The sequence below is a fragment of the Salvelinus alpinus genome, chromosome 16 (assembly GCF_045679555.1).
Source record: "Salvelinus alpinus chromosome 16, SLU_Salpinus.1, whole genome shotgun sequence".
NCBI classification, from domain to species: Eukaryota; Metazoa; Chordata; class Actinopteri; order Salmoniformes; family Salmonidae; genus Salvelinus; species Salvelinus alpinus.
In genome coordinates this window covers 52,766,437-52,783,936 of record NC_092101.1, presented here as the reverse complement: position 1 = coordinate 52,783,936, position 17,500 = coordinate 52,766,437, and the positions used below count along the sequence as shown (strand labels likewise).

Here is a 17,500-nt window from a genome sequence, read left to right as displayed (position 1 = left end):
TTATCTTACCCTCTTTGACACTCTTGGCCTTCTTGGACCAATCAGTGATCTGTCTCAGGCTGTCAAAGAAGTAGTCTGAATCATTCAGACTGAGAACCTGGACGACATAGGGACAAAAGGACGTCACGCAAACTAGAGACTGTAAAAAAACAACGTTCTACTTGTATATCTGAGATCAGAATCTAGCCTGGTCCCAGATCTGTTCGTGCTGTCTTGCCAAAGACCATATCAGTCCAGGGGAACCAGGCTACTATGAATCACTTGAGGTCATCAGGAGTCTGTTATAATGACATTTATGGATGATATTGTTATATCGATGACAAACCTTGTCGGGTGTTTTGACGAAGATGCTGAAGCCGTCAGATGACACCAGCTGGAGCTTGGTGGAGATGGTCTGACAGAGGTCCCTGATTCTAGTACTGGTGTTCACCTCAAAGATCTACAGAGGGAAGAGGAACAGGAACCCCAGGGAGTAGGGATGTGAGGGATATTAGTGGAAGAATCCCCAGGGAGTAGGGATGTGAGGGATATTAGTGGAAGGATCCCCAGGGAGTAGGGATGTGAGAGATATTAGTGGAAAGATCCCCAGGGAGTAGGGATGTGAGGGATATTAGTGGAAGGATCCCCAGGGAGTAGGGATGTGAGGGATATTAGTGGAAGGATCCCCAGGGAGTAGGGATGTGAGAGATATTAGTGGAAGGATCCCCAGGGATTAGGGATGTGAGAGATATTAGTGGAAGAATCCCCAGGGAGTAGGGATGTGAGGGATATTAGTGGAAGGATCCCCAGGGAGTAGGGATGTGAGAGATATTAGTGGAAAGATCCCCAGGGAGTAGGGATGTGAGGGATATTAGTGGAAGGATCCCCAGGGAGTAGGGATGTGAGGGATATTAGTGGAAGGATCCCCAGGGAGTAGGGATGTGAGAGATATTAGTGGAAGGATCCCCAGGGATTAGGGATGTGAGAGATATTAGTGGAAGGATCCCCAGGGAGTAGGGATGTGAGGGATATTAGTGGAAGGATCCCCAGGGAGTAGGGATGTGAGGGATATTAGTTGAAGGATCCCCAGGGAGTAGGGATGTGAGGGATATTAGTGGAAGGATCCCCAGGGAGTAGGGATGTGGGGGATATTAGTGGAAGGATCCCCAGGGAGTAGGGATGTGAGGGATATTAGAGGAAGCAACCCCAGGGGACATACAGTACAGTTCAGTACAGGTTCTATACAGGTGCAACAAAAGGAACACCATTTGCCTGGACAATTGTTCCGATCCAGCTCAAAGGACCAGTGTTTATGAAAGGGACTGTACATGTTTTTTTTTGTACAAATTATGAGAAGTTTAGCTTAGCACTTGTCAGAGTAACCCGTCATGGCGCAGGGCTCTTTACCTCCTCCGTGTCGTTGGGGAAGTGGACCTTGTGGAAGATCTGGGTGGAGTTCTGCTGAATGGCATCTATCTCCACCTGGTGAGGAGGCAGCTTCCTGGGCTCTATCCTGATAGATAACACACGTTACAGTACAACCACCTTAACCTCTAACCCTAACCAACCACCTGGTGAGGAGGCAGCTTCCTGGGCTCTATCCTGATAGATAACACACGTTACAGTATAACCACCTTAACCTCTAACCCTAACCTCCACCTGGTGAGGAGGCAGCTTCCTGGGCTCTATCCTGATAGATAACACACATTACAGTACAACCACCTTAACCTCTAACCCTAACCTCCACCTGGTGAGGAGGCAGCTTCCTGGGCTCTATCCTGATAGATAACACACGTTACAGTACAACCACCTTAACCTCTAACCCTAACCAACCACCTTCACCTCTAACCCTAACCAACCACCTTCACCTGATGCCTGCTAGAACTGAACCAATAACCTTGGTGTTACTAGGCACCACACTCTTGGCCAAATCAGTAATTAATAAAATAGTTATAAATTTACTCTGGCACGTCACGACCTGTTAACGGTAGGTCGCGACGTGTCAAAGTAAATGTATAACTATTTCATGAATTAGTGATTTGGCCAAGTGCATCTGCACTCTCTGTTTTAGCAGCGGTCTCTGCTCAGTTTGGCAGCTGAGCGAGTGTGAGAGGGAGATGCCGGTGTGCTTCGCGGTTCACCGGATCTTTTTTTTCTGTAGGTTATTTTTGAAGATCGCAGCGCTGTGGTTCAGGCAGCAGACGATGCGCTGTCAGCCACTGACGTGTCATTCCCCCTGGCCATCACTCACCGCTGTCATCAAATGGACTCATGTTAGCCACAAGTTCTGACTGAGCTCAATTGTTATGAAACGCAAATACAGCGATGACTTTCTCTCTCTTTCATAGAAACTTATAACGAGGAGCGCCCACCATGTGTTTTGTGCTTAGTAACGAGTCTCTCATATAACGAACAAATGAATAAAACAATACGTCCTGACCGAAACACCCACAGCATGACGGTAAACCCAGGGAGTTCTATCAGAACAGGGCAGGATGCTTCAGGAAGCTACTTCGACAGGGGATAAGTAAGTCAGCTAGCGAGGCATTGTTGTCATTTTATAACAGGTGATGATAAGCAGAAATAAGAGAGTACTAACTATCATAGTAGTAGATGTGAGTTTCTCTTTCAAACAATCCCCTGGCCTTGTACACAGCTAATAGCTAACATTCGCCAAAGCAAGCTAGTTACTGATAGGGCAACCCTAAGTAACAGTACATGAAGATGAAAAAATGATCAGGCCTACTGTACATCTTACTGTAGAAATGATTGTTGAAAACTAGTCTAGGTTGGAACTGTTGCTGTTAAAATACAATAATAATTGTTATTCTGAACTGGAATGAACTGATTAAAGCAAGATGCTTCTTTAGGTAAACCCAGTCACAGTTCTGGGTTGTTCATCTACAGCAGGAAGTGGTCTCCTGCCTGACTGAGAACCGATTCACACAGTCCTGGGTTGCTCATCTACAGCAGGAAGTGGTCTCCTGCCTGACTGAGAACCGACTCACACAGTCCTGGGTTGCTCATCTACAGCAGGAAGTGGTCTCCTGCTTGACTGAGAAAGCAGTAGATGTTCTGGTCCAGTTTGGCACTACGAGACGGGGTTCTCAACTCTTACATACTTAAAAAAAATAACAAGTACAGAAACAGACTCAATGCTGAGCATCACTTTTGTGCTGCAGTGTCAAAAACTGAGCCCAGAATAGACATACTCGTTGAAAACTTCAACCAGCCACAGACCTCTCATTGGGACTGTGTGTGTGTGTGTGTGTGTGTGTGTGTGTGTGTGTGTGTGTGTGTGTGTGTGTGTGTGTGTGTGTGTGTGTGGGTGTGTGTGTGTGTGTGTGTGTGTGTGATGTGATTAATCAGTTTATTCTCGTTCAGATATATTTTTTAATGTTTTGTATTTTTTTAAACAGCAACAGTTCCAAACTAGACTTTCTTTCTACAGTAAGATGTACAGTAAGATGTACAGTAAGATGTACAGTAATTTCTACAGTAAGATGTACAGTAATTTCTATAGTAAGATGTACAGTAATTTCTATAGTAAGATGTACAGTAATTTCTACAATAAGATGTACAGTAATTTCTACAGTAAGATGTACAGTAATTTCTACAGTAAGATGTACAGTAATTTCTATAGTAAGATGTACAGTAATTTCTACAATAAGATGTACAGTAATTTCTACAGTAAGATGTACAGTAATTTCTACAGTAAGATGTACAGTAATTTCTACAGTAAGATGTACAGTAATTTCTACAGTAAGATGTACAGTAATTTCTATAGTAAGATGTACAGTAATTTCTATAGTAAGATGTACAGTAATTTCTATAGTAAGATGTACAGTAATTTCTATAGTAAGATGTACAGTAATTTCTACAATAAGATGTACAGTAATTTCTACAGTAAGATGTACAGTAATTTCTACAGTAAGATGTACAGTAATTTCTATAGTAAGATGCACAGTAATTTCTATAGTAAGATGTACAGTAATTTCTACAGTAAGATGTACAGTAAGATGTACAGTAAGATGTACAGTAATTTCTACAGTAAGATGTACAGTAATTTCTATAGTAAGATGTACAGTAAGATGTACAGTAATTTCTACAGTAAGATGTACAGTAATTTCTATAGTAAGATGTACAGTAATTTATATAGTAAGATGTACAGTAAGATGTACAGTAATTTCTACAGTAAGATGTACAGTAATTTCTACAGTAAGATGTACAGTAATTTCTATAGTAAGATGTACAGTAAGATGTACAGTAATTTCGACAGTAAGATGTACAGTAATTTCTACAGTAAGATGTACAGTAGACCTGATCATTGTTCATCTGTACTGTGTCTTAGTGTTGCACTAAGCCTGTGTGTGTTCTGTTATTCATCTGTGTGATGTGATCAACCAGTTTGTTCCAGTTCAGAATGTAAATGATGTATTGTATGTTAGCAGCAACAGGTCCAACCTAGACAGATATGCAAGAGTTTTTTAATGGGGGAAATAAACATGACTAGCTATATGGGTATTTCATTTCATTGTTATTTGTTTCTGTCTATATTGCATTTGTTTTAGGCATAAGGGCAATGAAATGTACCGAAATGTATGTATAGTTGCATATTTACCTTAACTTGGGACCCAGGAAAACAACATTTCTAAATTGGGTCCCAGGCTGAAAAAACTTGAAGAACCCCTGGACTGAGGAGATACAGTCTAATAGACCTCCTCTAATGGGGTTGAGGAGATACAGTCTAATAGACCTCCTCTAATGGGGTTGAGGAGATACAGTCTAATAGACCTCCTCTAATGGGGTTGAGGAGATACAGTCTAATAGACCTCCTCTAATGGGGTTGGGGAGATACAGACCTCCTCTAATGGGGTTGAGGAGATACAGTCTAATAGACCTCCTCTAATGGGGTTGAGGAGATACAGTCTAGTAGACCTCCTCTAATGGGGTTGAGGAGATACAGTCTAATAGACCTCCTCTAATGGGGTTGAGGAGATACAGTCTAATAGACCTCCTCTAATGGGGTTGAGGAGATACAGTCTAATAGACCTCCTCTAATGGGGTTGAGGAGATACAGACCTCCTCTAATGGGGTTGAGGAGATACAGACCTCCTCTATTGGGGTTGAGGAGATACAGTCTAATAGACCTCCTCTAATGGGGTTGAGGAGATACAGTCTAATAGACCTCCTCTAATGGGGTTGAGGAGATACAGTCTACTAGGCCTCCTCTAATGGGGTTGAGGAGATACAGACCTCCTCTAATGGGGTTGAGGAGATACAGTCTAATAGACCTCCTCTAATGGGGTTGAGGAGATACAGTCTAATAGACCTCCTCTAATGGGGTTGAGGAGATACAGACCTCCTCTAATGGGGTTGAGGAGATACAGACCTCCTCTATTGGGGTTGAGGAGATACAGTCTAATAGACCTCCTCTATTGGGGTTGAGGAGATACAGTCTAATAGACCTCCTCTAATGGGGTTGAGGAGATACAGTCTAATAGACCTCCTCTAATGGGGTTGAGGAGATACAGTCTAATAGACCTCCTCTAATGGGGTTGAGGAGATACAGTCTAATAGACCTCCTCTAATGGGGTTGAGGAGATACAGTCTAATAGACCTCCTCTAATGGGGTTGAGGAGATACAGTCTAATAGACCTCCTCTAATGGGGTTGAGGAGATACAGTCTACTAGGCCAGCATAATAGGTACAGTAAGTGAAGACATTCAGTGTTTGATGTGCTCATGTACCTCAGTGATCCCTGTAGGCGCTGTAGACAGTCGGGGGCCAGGACTTCACGCCGTCGGGACTCCAGGAAGCGCTGGGTGTGTTTGAGCAGCGACTGGCTTGGGGGGAAGAGACCACAGCACAGCCACAGCAGCTGCCAGCCCTGCTCCAAACTGAACCTAACACCAACATCAACACCATCATTATCATCATCAGAGACAACAACACAGACACAGTAGCTGCTAGTCCTGCTCCAAACTGAACCTAACGACAACACCACAGTAGCTGCTAGTCCTGCTGAACCTAACAACAACACCACAGTAGCTGCTAGTCCTGCTGAACCTAACAACAACACCACAGTAGCTGCTAGTCCTGCTGAACCTAACAACAACACCACAGTAGCTGCTAGTCCTGCTGAACCTAACAACAACACCACAGTAGCTGCTAGTCCTGCTGAACCTAACAACAACACCACAGTAGCTGCTAGTCCTGCTGAACCTAACAACAACACCACAGTAGCTGCTAGTCCTGCTGAACCTAACAACAACACCACAGTAGCTGCTAGTCCTGCTGAACCTAACAACAACACCACAGTAGCTGCTAGTCCTGCTGAACCTAACAACAACACCACAGTAGCTGCTAGTCCTGCTGAACCTAACAACAACACCACAGTAGCTGCTAGTCCTGCTGAACCTAACAACAACAACAACACCATCATTATCATCATCAGAGACCACAGCACAGCCACAGCAGCTGCAGTCCTGCTACAAACTGAACCTGGGCTGGCGATGTTACAACATCATTGTTACAGACTCAGCAACACCACATTAGGAAAAACTCTTCTTCCCCCTGTGTTGTACAACCTCCCATCTACGTATAGGAGCAGTGGCGACCCGTCATTAAGGCAGGTGGGGCCCCACCTGTTTTGAGCCCCACATTTTTGCAAAAAAAAATGTCCTTTCCTCTGTTGTCTTTTCCTCTGTTATCCTCTCTGTTGTCTTCTGTTGTCCTCTCCTCTGTTGTCCTCTCCTCTGTTGTCCTCTCCTCTGTTGTCCTCTCCTCTGTTGTCCTCTCCTCCGTTGTCCTCTCCTCCGTTGTCCTCTCCTCCGTTGTCCTCTCCTCCGTTGTCCTCTCCTCCGTTGTCCTCTCCTCTGTTGTCCTCTCCTCCGTTGTCCTCTCCTCTGTTGTCCTCTCCTCTGTTGTCCTCTCCTCTGTTGTCTTCTGTTGTCCTCTCCTCTGTTGTCTTCTGTTGTCCCTCCTCCGTTGTCTTCTGTTGTCCCTCCTCCGTTGTCCTCTCCTCTGTTGTCCTCTCCTCTGATGTCCTCTCCTCCGTTGTCTTCTGTTGTCCTCTCCTCTGATGTCCTCTCCTCCGTTGTCTTCTGTTGTCCTCTCCTCCGTTGTCCTCTCCTCTATTGTCCTCTCCTCTGTTGTCCTCTCCTCTGTTGTCCTCTCCTCCGTTGTCTTCTGTCGTCCTCTCCTCTGTTGTCTTCTGTTGTCCTCTCCTCTGTTGTCTTCTGTTGTCCTCTCCTCCGTTGTCCTCTCTGTTGTCCTCTCCTCTGCTGTCCTCTCCTCTGTTGTCCTCACCTCCGTTGTCTTCTGTTGTCCTCTCCTCTGTTGTCTTCTGTTGTCCTCTCCTCTGTTGTCTTCTGTTGTCCTCTCCTCCGTTGTCCTCTCCTCTGTTGTCTTCTGTTGTCCTCTCCTCTGTTGTCCTCTCCTCTGATGTCCTCACCTCCGTTGTCCTCTCCTCCGTTGTCCTCTCCTCCGTTGTCTTTTGTTGTCCTCTCCTCTGTTGTCTTCTGTTGTCCTCTCCTCCGTTGTCCTCTCCTCTGTTGTCTTCTGTTGTCCTCTCCTCCGTTGTCTTCTGTTGTCCTCTCCTCTGATGTCCTCTCCTCCGTTGTCCTCTCCTCCGTTGTCCTCTCCTCCGTTGTCCTCTCCTCCGTTGTCTTTTGTTGTCCTCTCCTCTGTTGTCTTCTGTTGTCCTCTCTTCTGTTGTCCTCTCTTCTGTTGTCCTCTCCTCTGTTGTCCTCTCCTCTGTTGTCCTCTCCTCTGTTGTCCTCTCCTCTGATGTCCTCTCCTCCGTTGTCTTCTGTTGTCCTCTCCTCTGATGTCCTCTCCTCCGTTGTCTTCTGTTGTCATCTCCTCCGTTGTCCTCTCCTCTGTTGTCCTCTCCTCTGTTGTCCTCTCCTCTGTTGTCCTTTCCGCTGTTGTCTTCTGTTGTCCTCTCCTCTGTTGTCTTCTGTTGTCCTATCCTCTGTTGTATTCTGTTGTCCTCTCCTCTGTTGTCTTCTGTTGTCCTCTCCTCCGTTGTCCTCTCCTCTGTTGTCTTCTGTTGTCCTCTCCTCCGTTGTCCTCTCCTCCGTTGTCTTCTGTTGTCCTCTCCTCTGTTGTCCTCTCCTCTGATGTCCTCTCCTCCGTTGTCTTCTGTTGTCCTCTCCTCCGTTGTCCTCTCCTCCGTTGTCCTCTCCTCCGTTGTCCTCTCCTCCGTTGTCCTCTCCTCTGTTATCTTCTGTTGTCCTCTCCTCCGTTGTCCTCTCCTCCGTTGTCTTCTGTTGTCCTCTCCTCTGTTGTCCTCTCCTCTGATGTCCTCTCCTCCGTTGTCTTCTGTTGTCCTCTCCTCCGTTGTCTTCTGTTGTCCTCTCCTCTGATGTCCTCTCCTCCGAACTTTCGCAAAAGGGTTCATTCTACCATGTATTTAGATTACAGTTAAAAAGCCCCTCATGATTTACACAGATTAAGTCTACCCCTGGACTGACATTAAGAATCTCCATTGAACATTTCATATTTTTTGTCTTTGCTAATCTATATCCGCGTCTGGGAAGCAGGCCCTAACAGTCTACCTGTTGTTGTACAGGCCCCAACAGTCTACCTGTTGTTGTACAGGCCCTAACAGTCTACCTGTTGTTGTACAGGCCCTAACAGTCTACCTGTTGTTGTACAGGCCCCAACAGTCTACCTGTTGTTGTACAGGCCCCAACAGTCTACCTGTTGTTGTACAGGCCCTAACAGTCTACCTGTTGCCCTAACAGTCTACCTGTTGTTGTACAGGCCCTAACAGTCTACCTGTTGTTGTACAGGCCCTAACAGTCTACCTGTTGTTGTACAGGCCCTAACAGTCTACCTGTTGCCCTAACAGTCTACCTGTTGTTGTACAGGCCCTAACAGTCTACCTGTTGTTGTACAGGCCCTAACAGTCTACCTGTTGTTGTACAGGCCCTAACAGACTACCTGTTGCCCTAACAGTCTACCTGTTGTTGTACAGGCCCTAACAGTCTACCTGTTGCCCTAACAGTCTACCTGTTGTTGTACAGGCCCTAACAGACTACCTGTTGCCCTAACAGTCTACCTGTTGTTGTACAGGCCCTAACAGTCTACCTGTTGTTGTACAGGCCCTAACAGTCTACCTGTTGTTGTACAGGCCCTAACAGACTACCTGTTGCCCTAACAGTCTACCTGTTGTTGTACAGGCCCTAACAGTCTACCTGTTGTTGTACAGGCCCTAACAGTCTACCTGTTGTTGTACAGGCCCTAACAGTCTACCTGTTGTTGTACAGGCCCTAACAGACTACCTGTTGCCCTAACAGTCTACCTGTTGTTGTACAGGCCCTAACAGTCTACCTGTTGTTGTTGCTGGTCATCTGTTTCATGATCTGACAGTAGATCTCGTCTCTCAGGGCCTCGTCCTTGGTGGCTGGGCCAAAGATCTGGTCTGTCAACTCTAGAGGACTCTGTATCTGCTTTGTGGGGTAGTCCCCCATGTACTTCAGGATAGGTACACACAGGTCAAGGACTGGTAGGAACACATCTCTGAAAACTGTATTTAAACAAACTGCATGTCATTTGCCATCCTACCACAAAAATACATTTAACACATTTAGACACGTACAATAAGTGCAACTGGTTTTTCCACATATCATGTATATTTAGCATCTTCAGTCCGCACCGCTGTCCATGCACTTTGGGTCTGAATAGAAAGCGAGGTAGCGACTACGTTTTATTTTCTTCAGGAAGGACGTCACTGAGGACCAGAATATGTCACTCTAGATAAGAGTACTTGCTAAATTACTAAGAAAAAAAATGCAATGTTGAGGCGATTCCAAAGATGCTCTTGAAGATAATGTTGAAGTCATCTGTCGGTGAGAAGGTAGTACATCTATCATTTAAAGGATATCAGTGAAGGCCAGGCAGGCTCGGTGGCTGAGCTCAGAGTTCCCCGCCAGCTTCTTAAGAAGGGGCTGTTTGATTGGCTCCCTGGAGTTGACCCACAGCCTCTCAGGGGCCACGTTCTTAGAGATCACCTGACGGTTCACGTCCTTGATGGGCTGCCTGGACGGACAGACAGAAGCACAGAACTTTTAGGAGCTGTTAAAATCAGGATGATTTTCCATATATATATTACTATATATATAATATTTTATTATATATTGCATCGTGTTAGTTCTATACCATATATATCTAAATATTATTGGCTATACTATTATCACTTTTCTGTTAATATCGTATTAGAAGTTTCTCTGTTACCTGAAGTACTCATAGGAGAACTGTTACCTGAAGTACTCATAGGAGAACTGTTACCTGAAGTACTCATAGGAGAACTGTTACCTGAAGTACTCATAGGAGAACTGTTACCTGAAGTACTCATAGGAGAACTGTACCTGAAGTACTCATAGGAGAACTGTTACCTGAAGTACTCATAGGAGTACTGTTACCTGAAGTACTCATAGGAGAACTGTTACCTGAAGTACTGGTAGGAGAACTGTTACCTGAAGTACTCATAGGAGTACTGTTACCTGAAGTACTCATAGGAGAACTGTTACCTGAAGTACTGGTAGGAGAACTGTTACCTGAAGTACTCATAGGAGTACTGTTACCTGAAGTACTCATAGGAGAACTGTTACCTGAAGTACTGGTAGGAGAACTGTTACCTGAAGTACTCATAGGAGTACTGTTACCTGAAGTACTGGTAGGAGAACTGTTACCTGAAGTACTGGTAGGAGTACTGTTACCTGAAGTACTCATAGGAGAACTGTACCTGAAGTACTCATAGGAGTACTGTTACCTGAAGTACTGGTAGGAGTACTGTTAGCTGAAGTACTCATAGGAGAACTGTTACCTGAAGTACTCATAGGAGAACTGTTACCTGAAGTACTCGTAGGAGAACTGTTACCTGAAGTACTCGTAGGAGAACTGTTACCTGAAGTACTCGTAGGAGAACTGTACCTGAAGTACTCATAGGAGAACTGTACCTGAAGTACTCATAGGAGAACTGTACCTGAAGTACTCATAGGAGTACTGTTACCTGGAGTACTGGTAGGAGAACTGTTACCTGAAGTACTCATAGGAGAACTGTTACCTGAAGTACTCATAGGAGAACTGTACCTGAAGTACTCATAGGAGAACTGTTACCTGAAGTACTGGTAGGAGAACTGTTACCTGAAGTACTGGTAGGAGAACTGTTACCTGAAGTACTCGTAGGAGAACTGTTACCTGAAGTACTCGTAGGAGAACTGTTACCTGAAGTACTCGTAGGAGAACTGTTACCTGAAGTACTCATAGGAGTACTGTTACCTGGAGTACTGGTAGGAGAACTGTTACCTGAAGTACTCATAGGAGAACTGTTACCTGAAGTACTCATAGGAGAACTGTTACCTGAAGTACTCATAGGAGAACTGTACCTGAAGTACTCATAGGAGAACTGTTACCTGAAGTACTCATAGGAGAACTGTTACCTGAAGTACTCATAGGAGAACTGTTACCTGAAGTACTCATAGGAGAACTGTACCTGAAGTACTCATAGGAGAACTGTACCTGAAGTACTCATAGGAGAACTGTTACCTGAAGTACTCATAGGAGAACTGTACCTGAAGTACTCATAGGAGAACTGTTACCTGAAGTACTTATAGGAGAACTGTTACCTGAAGTACTCATAGGAGAACTGTACCTGAAGTACTCATAGGAGAACTGTACCTGAAGTACTCATAGGAGAACTGTACCTGAAGTACTCATAGGAGAACTGTTACCTGAAGTACTCATAGGAGAACTGTTACCTGAAGTACTCATAGGAGAAATGTACCTGAAGTACTGGTAGGAGAACTGTTACCTGAAGTACTCATAGGAGAACTGTACCTGAAGTACTCATAGGAGAACTGTTACCTGAAGTACTCATAGGAGAACTGTACCTGAAGTACTGGTAGGAGAACTGTTACCTGAAGTACTCATAGGAGAACTGTACCTGAAGTACTCATAGGAGAACTGTTACCTGAAGTACTCATAGGAGAACTGTTACCTGAAGTACTCATAGGAGAACTGTTACCTGAAGTACTCATAGGAGAACTGTACCTGAAGTACTCATAGGAGAACTGTTACCTGAAGTACTCATAGGAGAACTGTTACCTGAAGTACTCATAGGAGAACTGTACCTGAAGTACTCATAGGAGAACTGTTACCTGAAGTACTCATAGGAGAACTGTTACCTGAAGTACTCATAGGAGAACTGTTACCTGAAGTACTCATAGGAGAACTGTTACCTGAAGTACTCATAGGAGAACTGTACCTGAAGTACTCATAGGAGAACTGTACCTGAAGTACTCATAGGAGAACTGTACCTGAAGTACTCATAGGAGAACTGTTACCTGAAGTACTCATAGGAGAACTGTACCTGAAGTACTCATAGGAGAACTGTTACCTGAAGTACTCATAGGAGAACTGTACCTGAAGTACTCATAGGAGAACTGTACCTGAAGTACTCATAGGAGAACTGTTACCTGAAGTACTCATAGGAGAACTGTACCTGAAGTACTCATAGGAGAACTGTACCTGAAGTACTGGTAGGAGAACTGTACCTGAAGTACTGGTAGGAGAACTGTTACCTGAAGTACTCATAGGAGAACTGTACCTGAAGTACTCATAGGAGAACTGTACCTGAAGTACTCATAGGAGAACTGTTACCTGAAGTACTCATAGGAGAACTGTACCTGAAGTACTCATAGGAGAACTGTACCTGAAGTACTCATAGGAGAACTGTACCTGAAGTACTCATAGGAGAACTGTTACCTGAAGTACTCATAGGAGAACTGTACCTGAAGTACTCATAGGAGAACTGTTACCTGAAATACTCATAGGAGAACTGTACCTGAAGTACTCATAGGAGAACTGTACCTGAAGTACTCATAGGAGAACTGTTACCTGAAGTACTCATAGGAGAACTGTACCTGAAGTACTCATAGGAGAACTGTTACCTGAAGTACTCATAGGAGAACTGTACCTGAAGTACTGGTAGGAGAACTGTTACCTGAAGTACTCATAGGAGAACTGTACCTGAAGTACTCATAGGAGAACTGTACCTGAAGTACTCATAGGAGAACTGTTACCTGAAGTACTCATAGGAGAACTGTACCTGAAGTACTCATAGGAGAACTGTACCTGAAGTACTCATAGGAGAACTGTACCTGAAGTACTCATAGGAGAACTGTACCTGAAGTACTCATAGGAGAACTGTTACCTGAAGTACTCATAGGAGAACTGTTACCTGAAGTACTCATAGGAGAACTGTACCTGAAGTACTCATAGGAGAACTGTTACCTGAAGTACTCATAGGAGAACTGTTACCTGAAGTACTCATAGGAGAACTGTACCTGAAGTACTCATAGGAGAACTGTACCTGAAGTACTCATAGGAGAACTGTACCTGAAGTACTCATAGGAGAACTGTACCTGAAGTACTCATAGGAGAACTGTTACCTGAAGTACTCATAGGAGAACTGTACCTGAAGTACTCATAGGAGAACTGTACCTGAAGTACTCATAGGAGAACTGTACCTGAAGTACTCATAGGAGAACTGTACCTGAAGTACTCATAGGAGAACTGTACCTGAAGTACTCATAGGAGAACTGTACCTGAAGTACTCATAGGAGAACTGTACCTGAAGTACTCATAGGAGAACTGTACCTGAAGTACTCATAGGAGAACTGTACCTGAAGTACTCATAGGAGAACTGTACCTGAAGTACTCATAGGAGAACTGTACCTGAAGTACTCATAGGAGAACTGTACCTGAAGTACTCATAGGAGAACTGTTACCTGAAGTACTCATAGGAGAACTCTTTGAGGGACACGGGGGCCACTCGCTCCACGGTGCCTGTCTCCTTCTGATTGGCTGCCATGATGCTCTTCCTCTGGTCAGGTGACAGGTTAAGAAGACTCTGGAAACATTTTACATGTTAGTAATTTAACCTGACTGATAATGATCAGTGTATTGAAATAAGGAAGGTAAAACAACTACAAATCATAATGAATAAAACCTTCTTCAAAATAGCATCATCAATAGCAGTAAGAGGAAAGTGAAGGATCGATTTCTTCAGCCCATATTTCAACTTAGATAGTAAAACAAGAACATGAGTTCCTACCATGACTTCAGTGGTAGGTTTGGTGAGAGTGGGCAGGACAATGTGTTCATACCATGACTTCATTGGTAGGTTTGGTGAGAGTGGGCGGGACAATGCGTTCATACCATGACTTCATTGGTAGGTTTGGTGAGAGTGGGCAGGACAATGTGTTCATACCATGACTTCATTGGTAGGTTTGGTGAGAGTGGGCGGGACAATGCGTTCATACCATGACTTCATTGGTAGGTTTGGTGAGAGTGGGCGGGACAATGCGTTCATACCATGACTTCATTGGTAGGTTTGGTGAGAGTGGGCGGGACAATGTGTTCCTACCATGACTTCATTGGTAAGTTTGGTGAGAGTGGGCAGGACAATGTGTTCCTACCATGACTTCATTGGTAAGTTTGGTGAGAGTGGGCAGGACAATGTGTTCATACCATGACTTCATTGGTAGGTTTGGTGAGAGTGGGCAGGACCAGGATAGCGTCGGTGGGTACCGCCCCCGTCTTGCCGGTGCGTTCGTTCTTGCCCTTGATCCAGCCGCGGCCGACAGTCAGCTCGTCGTCTTTAATGAGGACTATCAGCTCTCCTTTCTTAAAGCTCAGGAACGTAGGGTCGTCTATATGAGAGAGAGAGAGAGACAGAGAGAGAGAGAGAGAGAGAGAGAGTGTTTCATTTCCCCAAATTTGAAACCCTTATTCAAGGTTTCAAAGACGTCTCTGATGAGGATAGGCTACCAGTCCTGTTGGGGGAGGATGCAGACAGCTGTGGGTTGGCAGCGCACTACATTGCTGCCTGCCATAAGTTGAGGGACAATGTCTGACAGACCAATCAACCTGCACATGTCCTCTACTGTATGCTTATTGTTATTGTTCACTGTATGGTTATTTTGACCCTTGGTTATTGTTGTTACAGTTTTAAATGTCCAAAGCTTTGGCAATATGTACATTGTTGTGTCATGCCAATAAAGCAAATTAGAGAGAGACTGAGGGAAAGAAGAGAGAGAGAGAGAGAGAGAGAGAGAGAGAGAGAGAGTGAGGGAAAGAAGAGAGAGAGAGAGAGTAGGTTTGGTGAGAGTGGGCGGGACAATGCGTTCATACCATGACTTCATTGGTAGGTTTGGTGAGAGTGGGCAGGACAATGTGTTCATACCATGACTTCATTGGTAGGTTTGTGAGAGTGGGCGGGACAATGTGTTCATACCATGACTTCATTGGTAGGTTTGTGAGAGTGGGCGGGACAATGTGTTCATACCATGACTTCATTGGTAGGTTTGTGAGAGTGGGCGGGACAATGTGTTCATACCATGACTACCACTAGAATCCCCATACTTTAATGAAGACAGCTTCTCCATCCTGAAGGAGGAAATCAATCATTTCCAGGCCCAGGGACATGTATTAGTCTGTGGCGACCTAAATGCCAGAACTGGACAGGAACCTGACACCCTCAGCACACAGGGGGACAAACACCTGCCTGCAGGTGACAGCATTCCCTCCCCCATATGCCCCCCTAGGCACAACTATGACAACATAACCAACAAAAACGGGTCACAACTCCTGCAGCTCTGTTGCACGCTGGGTATGTACGTAGTCAATGGTAGGTTTCGAGGAGACTCCTATGGTAGGTTCACCTATAGCTCATCTCTTGGCAGTAACACTGTAGACTACTTTATCACTGACCTCAACCCAGAGTCTCTCAGAGCGTTCACAGTCAGCCCACTGACACCCCTATCAGACCACAGCAAAATCACAGTCTACTTGAACAGAGCAATACTCAATCATGAGACATCAAAGCCAAAGGAACTGAGTAACATTAAGAAATGCTATAGATGGAAGGAATGCAGTTTGGAAACCTACCAAAACACAATTAGACAACAGCAAATTCAATCCCTTTTAGACAACTTCCTGGGTAAAACGTTCCACTGCAATAGTGAAGGTGTAAACTTGGCAGTAGAAAATCTTAACAGTATATTTGACCTCTCAGCTTCCCTGTCAAATCTAAAAATCTCAAATAGAAAACCAAAGAAAATGAACAACAATGACAAATGGTTTGATGAAGAATGCAAAAATCTAAGAAATAAATTGAGAAACCTGTCCAACCAAAAACATAGAGACCCGGAAAACCTGAGTCTACGCCTTCACTATGGTGAATCACTAAAACAATACAGAAATACACTACGGAAAAAGAAGGAACAGCACGTCAGAAATCAGCTCAATGTAATTGAAGAATCCATAGACTCTAACCACTTCTGGGAAAATTGGAAAACACTAAACAAACAACAACACGAAGAATTATCTATCCAAAATGGAGATGTATGGGTAAACCACTTCTCCAATCTTTTTGGCTCTATAACAAAGAATAAAGAGCAAAAACATATACATGATCAAATACAAATCCTAGAATCAACTATTAAAGACTACCAGAACCCACTGGATTCTCCAATTACCTTGAACGAGTTACAGGACAAAATAAAAACCCTCCAACCCAAAAAGGCCTGTGGTGTTGATGGTATCCTTAATGAAATGATCAAATATACAGACAACAAATTCCAATTGGCTATACTAAAACTCTTTAACATCGTCCTTAGCTCTGGCATCTTCCCCAATATTTGGAACCAAGGACTGATCACCCCAATCCACAAAAGTGGAGACAAATTTGACCCCAATAACTACCGTGGAATATGCGTCAACAGTAACCTTGGGAAAATACTCTGCATTATCATTAACAGCAGACTCGTACATTTCCTCAATGAAAACAATGTACTGAGCAAATGTCAAATTGGCTTTTTACCAAATTACCGTACAACAGACCATGTATTCACCCTACACACCCTAATTGACAACCAAACAAACCAAAACAAAGGCAAAGTCTTCTCATGCTTTGTTGACTTCAAAAAAGCCTTCGACTCAATTTGGCATGAGGGTCTGCTATACAAATTGATGGAAAGTGGTGTTGGGGGTAAAACATACGACATTATAAAATCCATGTACACAAACAACAAGTGTGCGGTTAAAATTGGCAAAAAACACACACATTTCTTCACACAGGGTCGTGGGGTGAGACAGGGATGCAGCTTAAGCCCCACCCTCTTCAACATATATATCAACGAATTGGCGCGGGCACTAGAACAGTCTGCAGCACCCGGCCTCACCCTACTAGACTCTGAAGTCAAATGTCTACTGTTTGCTGATGATCTGGTGCTTCTGTCACCAACCAAGGAGGGCCTACAGCAGCACCTAGATCTTCTGCACAGATTCTGTCAGACCTGGGCCCTGACAGTAAATCTCAGTAAGACCAAAATAATGGTGTTCCAAAAAAGGTCCAGTCACCAGGACCACAAATTCCATCTAGACACTGTTGCCCTAGAGCACACAAAAAACTATACATACCTCGGCCTAAACATCAGCGCCACAG

General features: G+C 44.3%; 1 protein-coding gene across 1 annotated transcript in view; it reads right to left on the bottom strand.

Annotated features, from left to right (window-relative positions):
- The window catches only part of LOC139541675 (unconventional myosin-VIIa), a 107,348-nt gene that overhangs the window by 34,129 nt on the left and 55,719 nt on the right, over positions 1–17,500 (bottom strand). Inside the window, exons 33-40 of the mRNA XM_071346595.1 lie at positions 14,524–14,705; positions 13,782–13,903; positions 9,875–10,029; positions 9,322–9,475; positions 5,730–5,885; positions 1,387–1,492; positions 326–439; positions 10–97 (exon numbers count right to left, since the gene is read on the bottom strand). Of these exons, the coding sequence (XP_071202696.1) occupies positions 10–97; positions 326–439; positions 1,387–1,492; positions 5,730–5,885; positions 9,322–9,475; positions 9,875–10,029; positions 13,782–13,903; positions 14,524–14,705 (1,077 nt within the window). The remainder of the gene's footprint in view (positions 1–9; positions 98–325; positions 440–1,386; positions 1,493–5,729; positions 5,886–9,321; positions 9,476–9,874; positions 10,030–13,781; positions 13,904–14,523; positions 14,706–17,500) is intronic.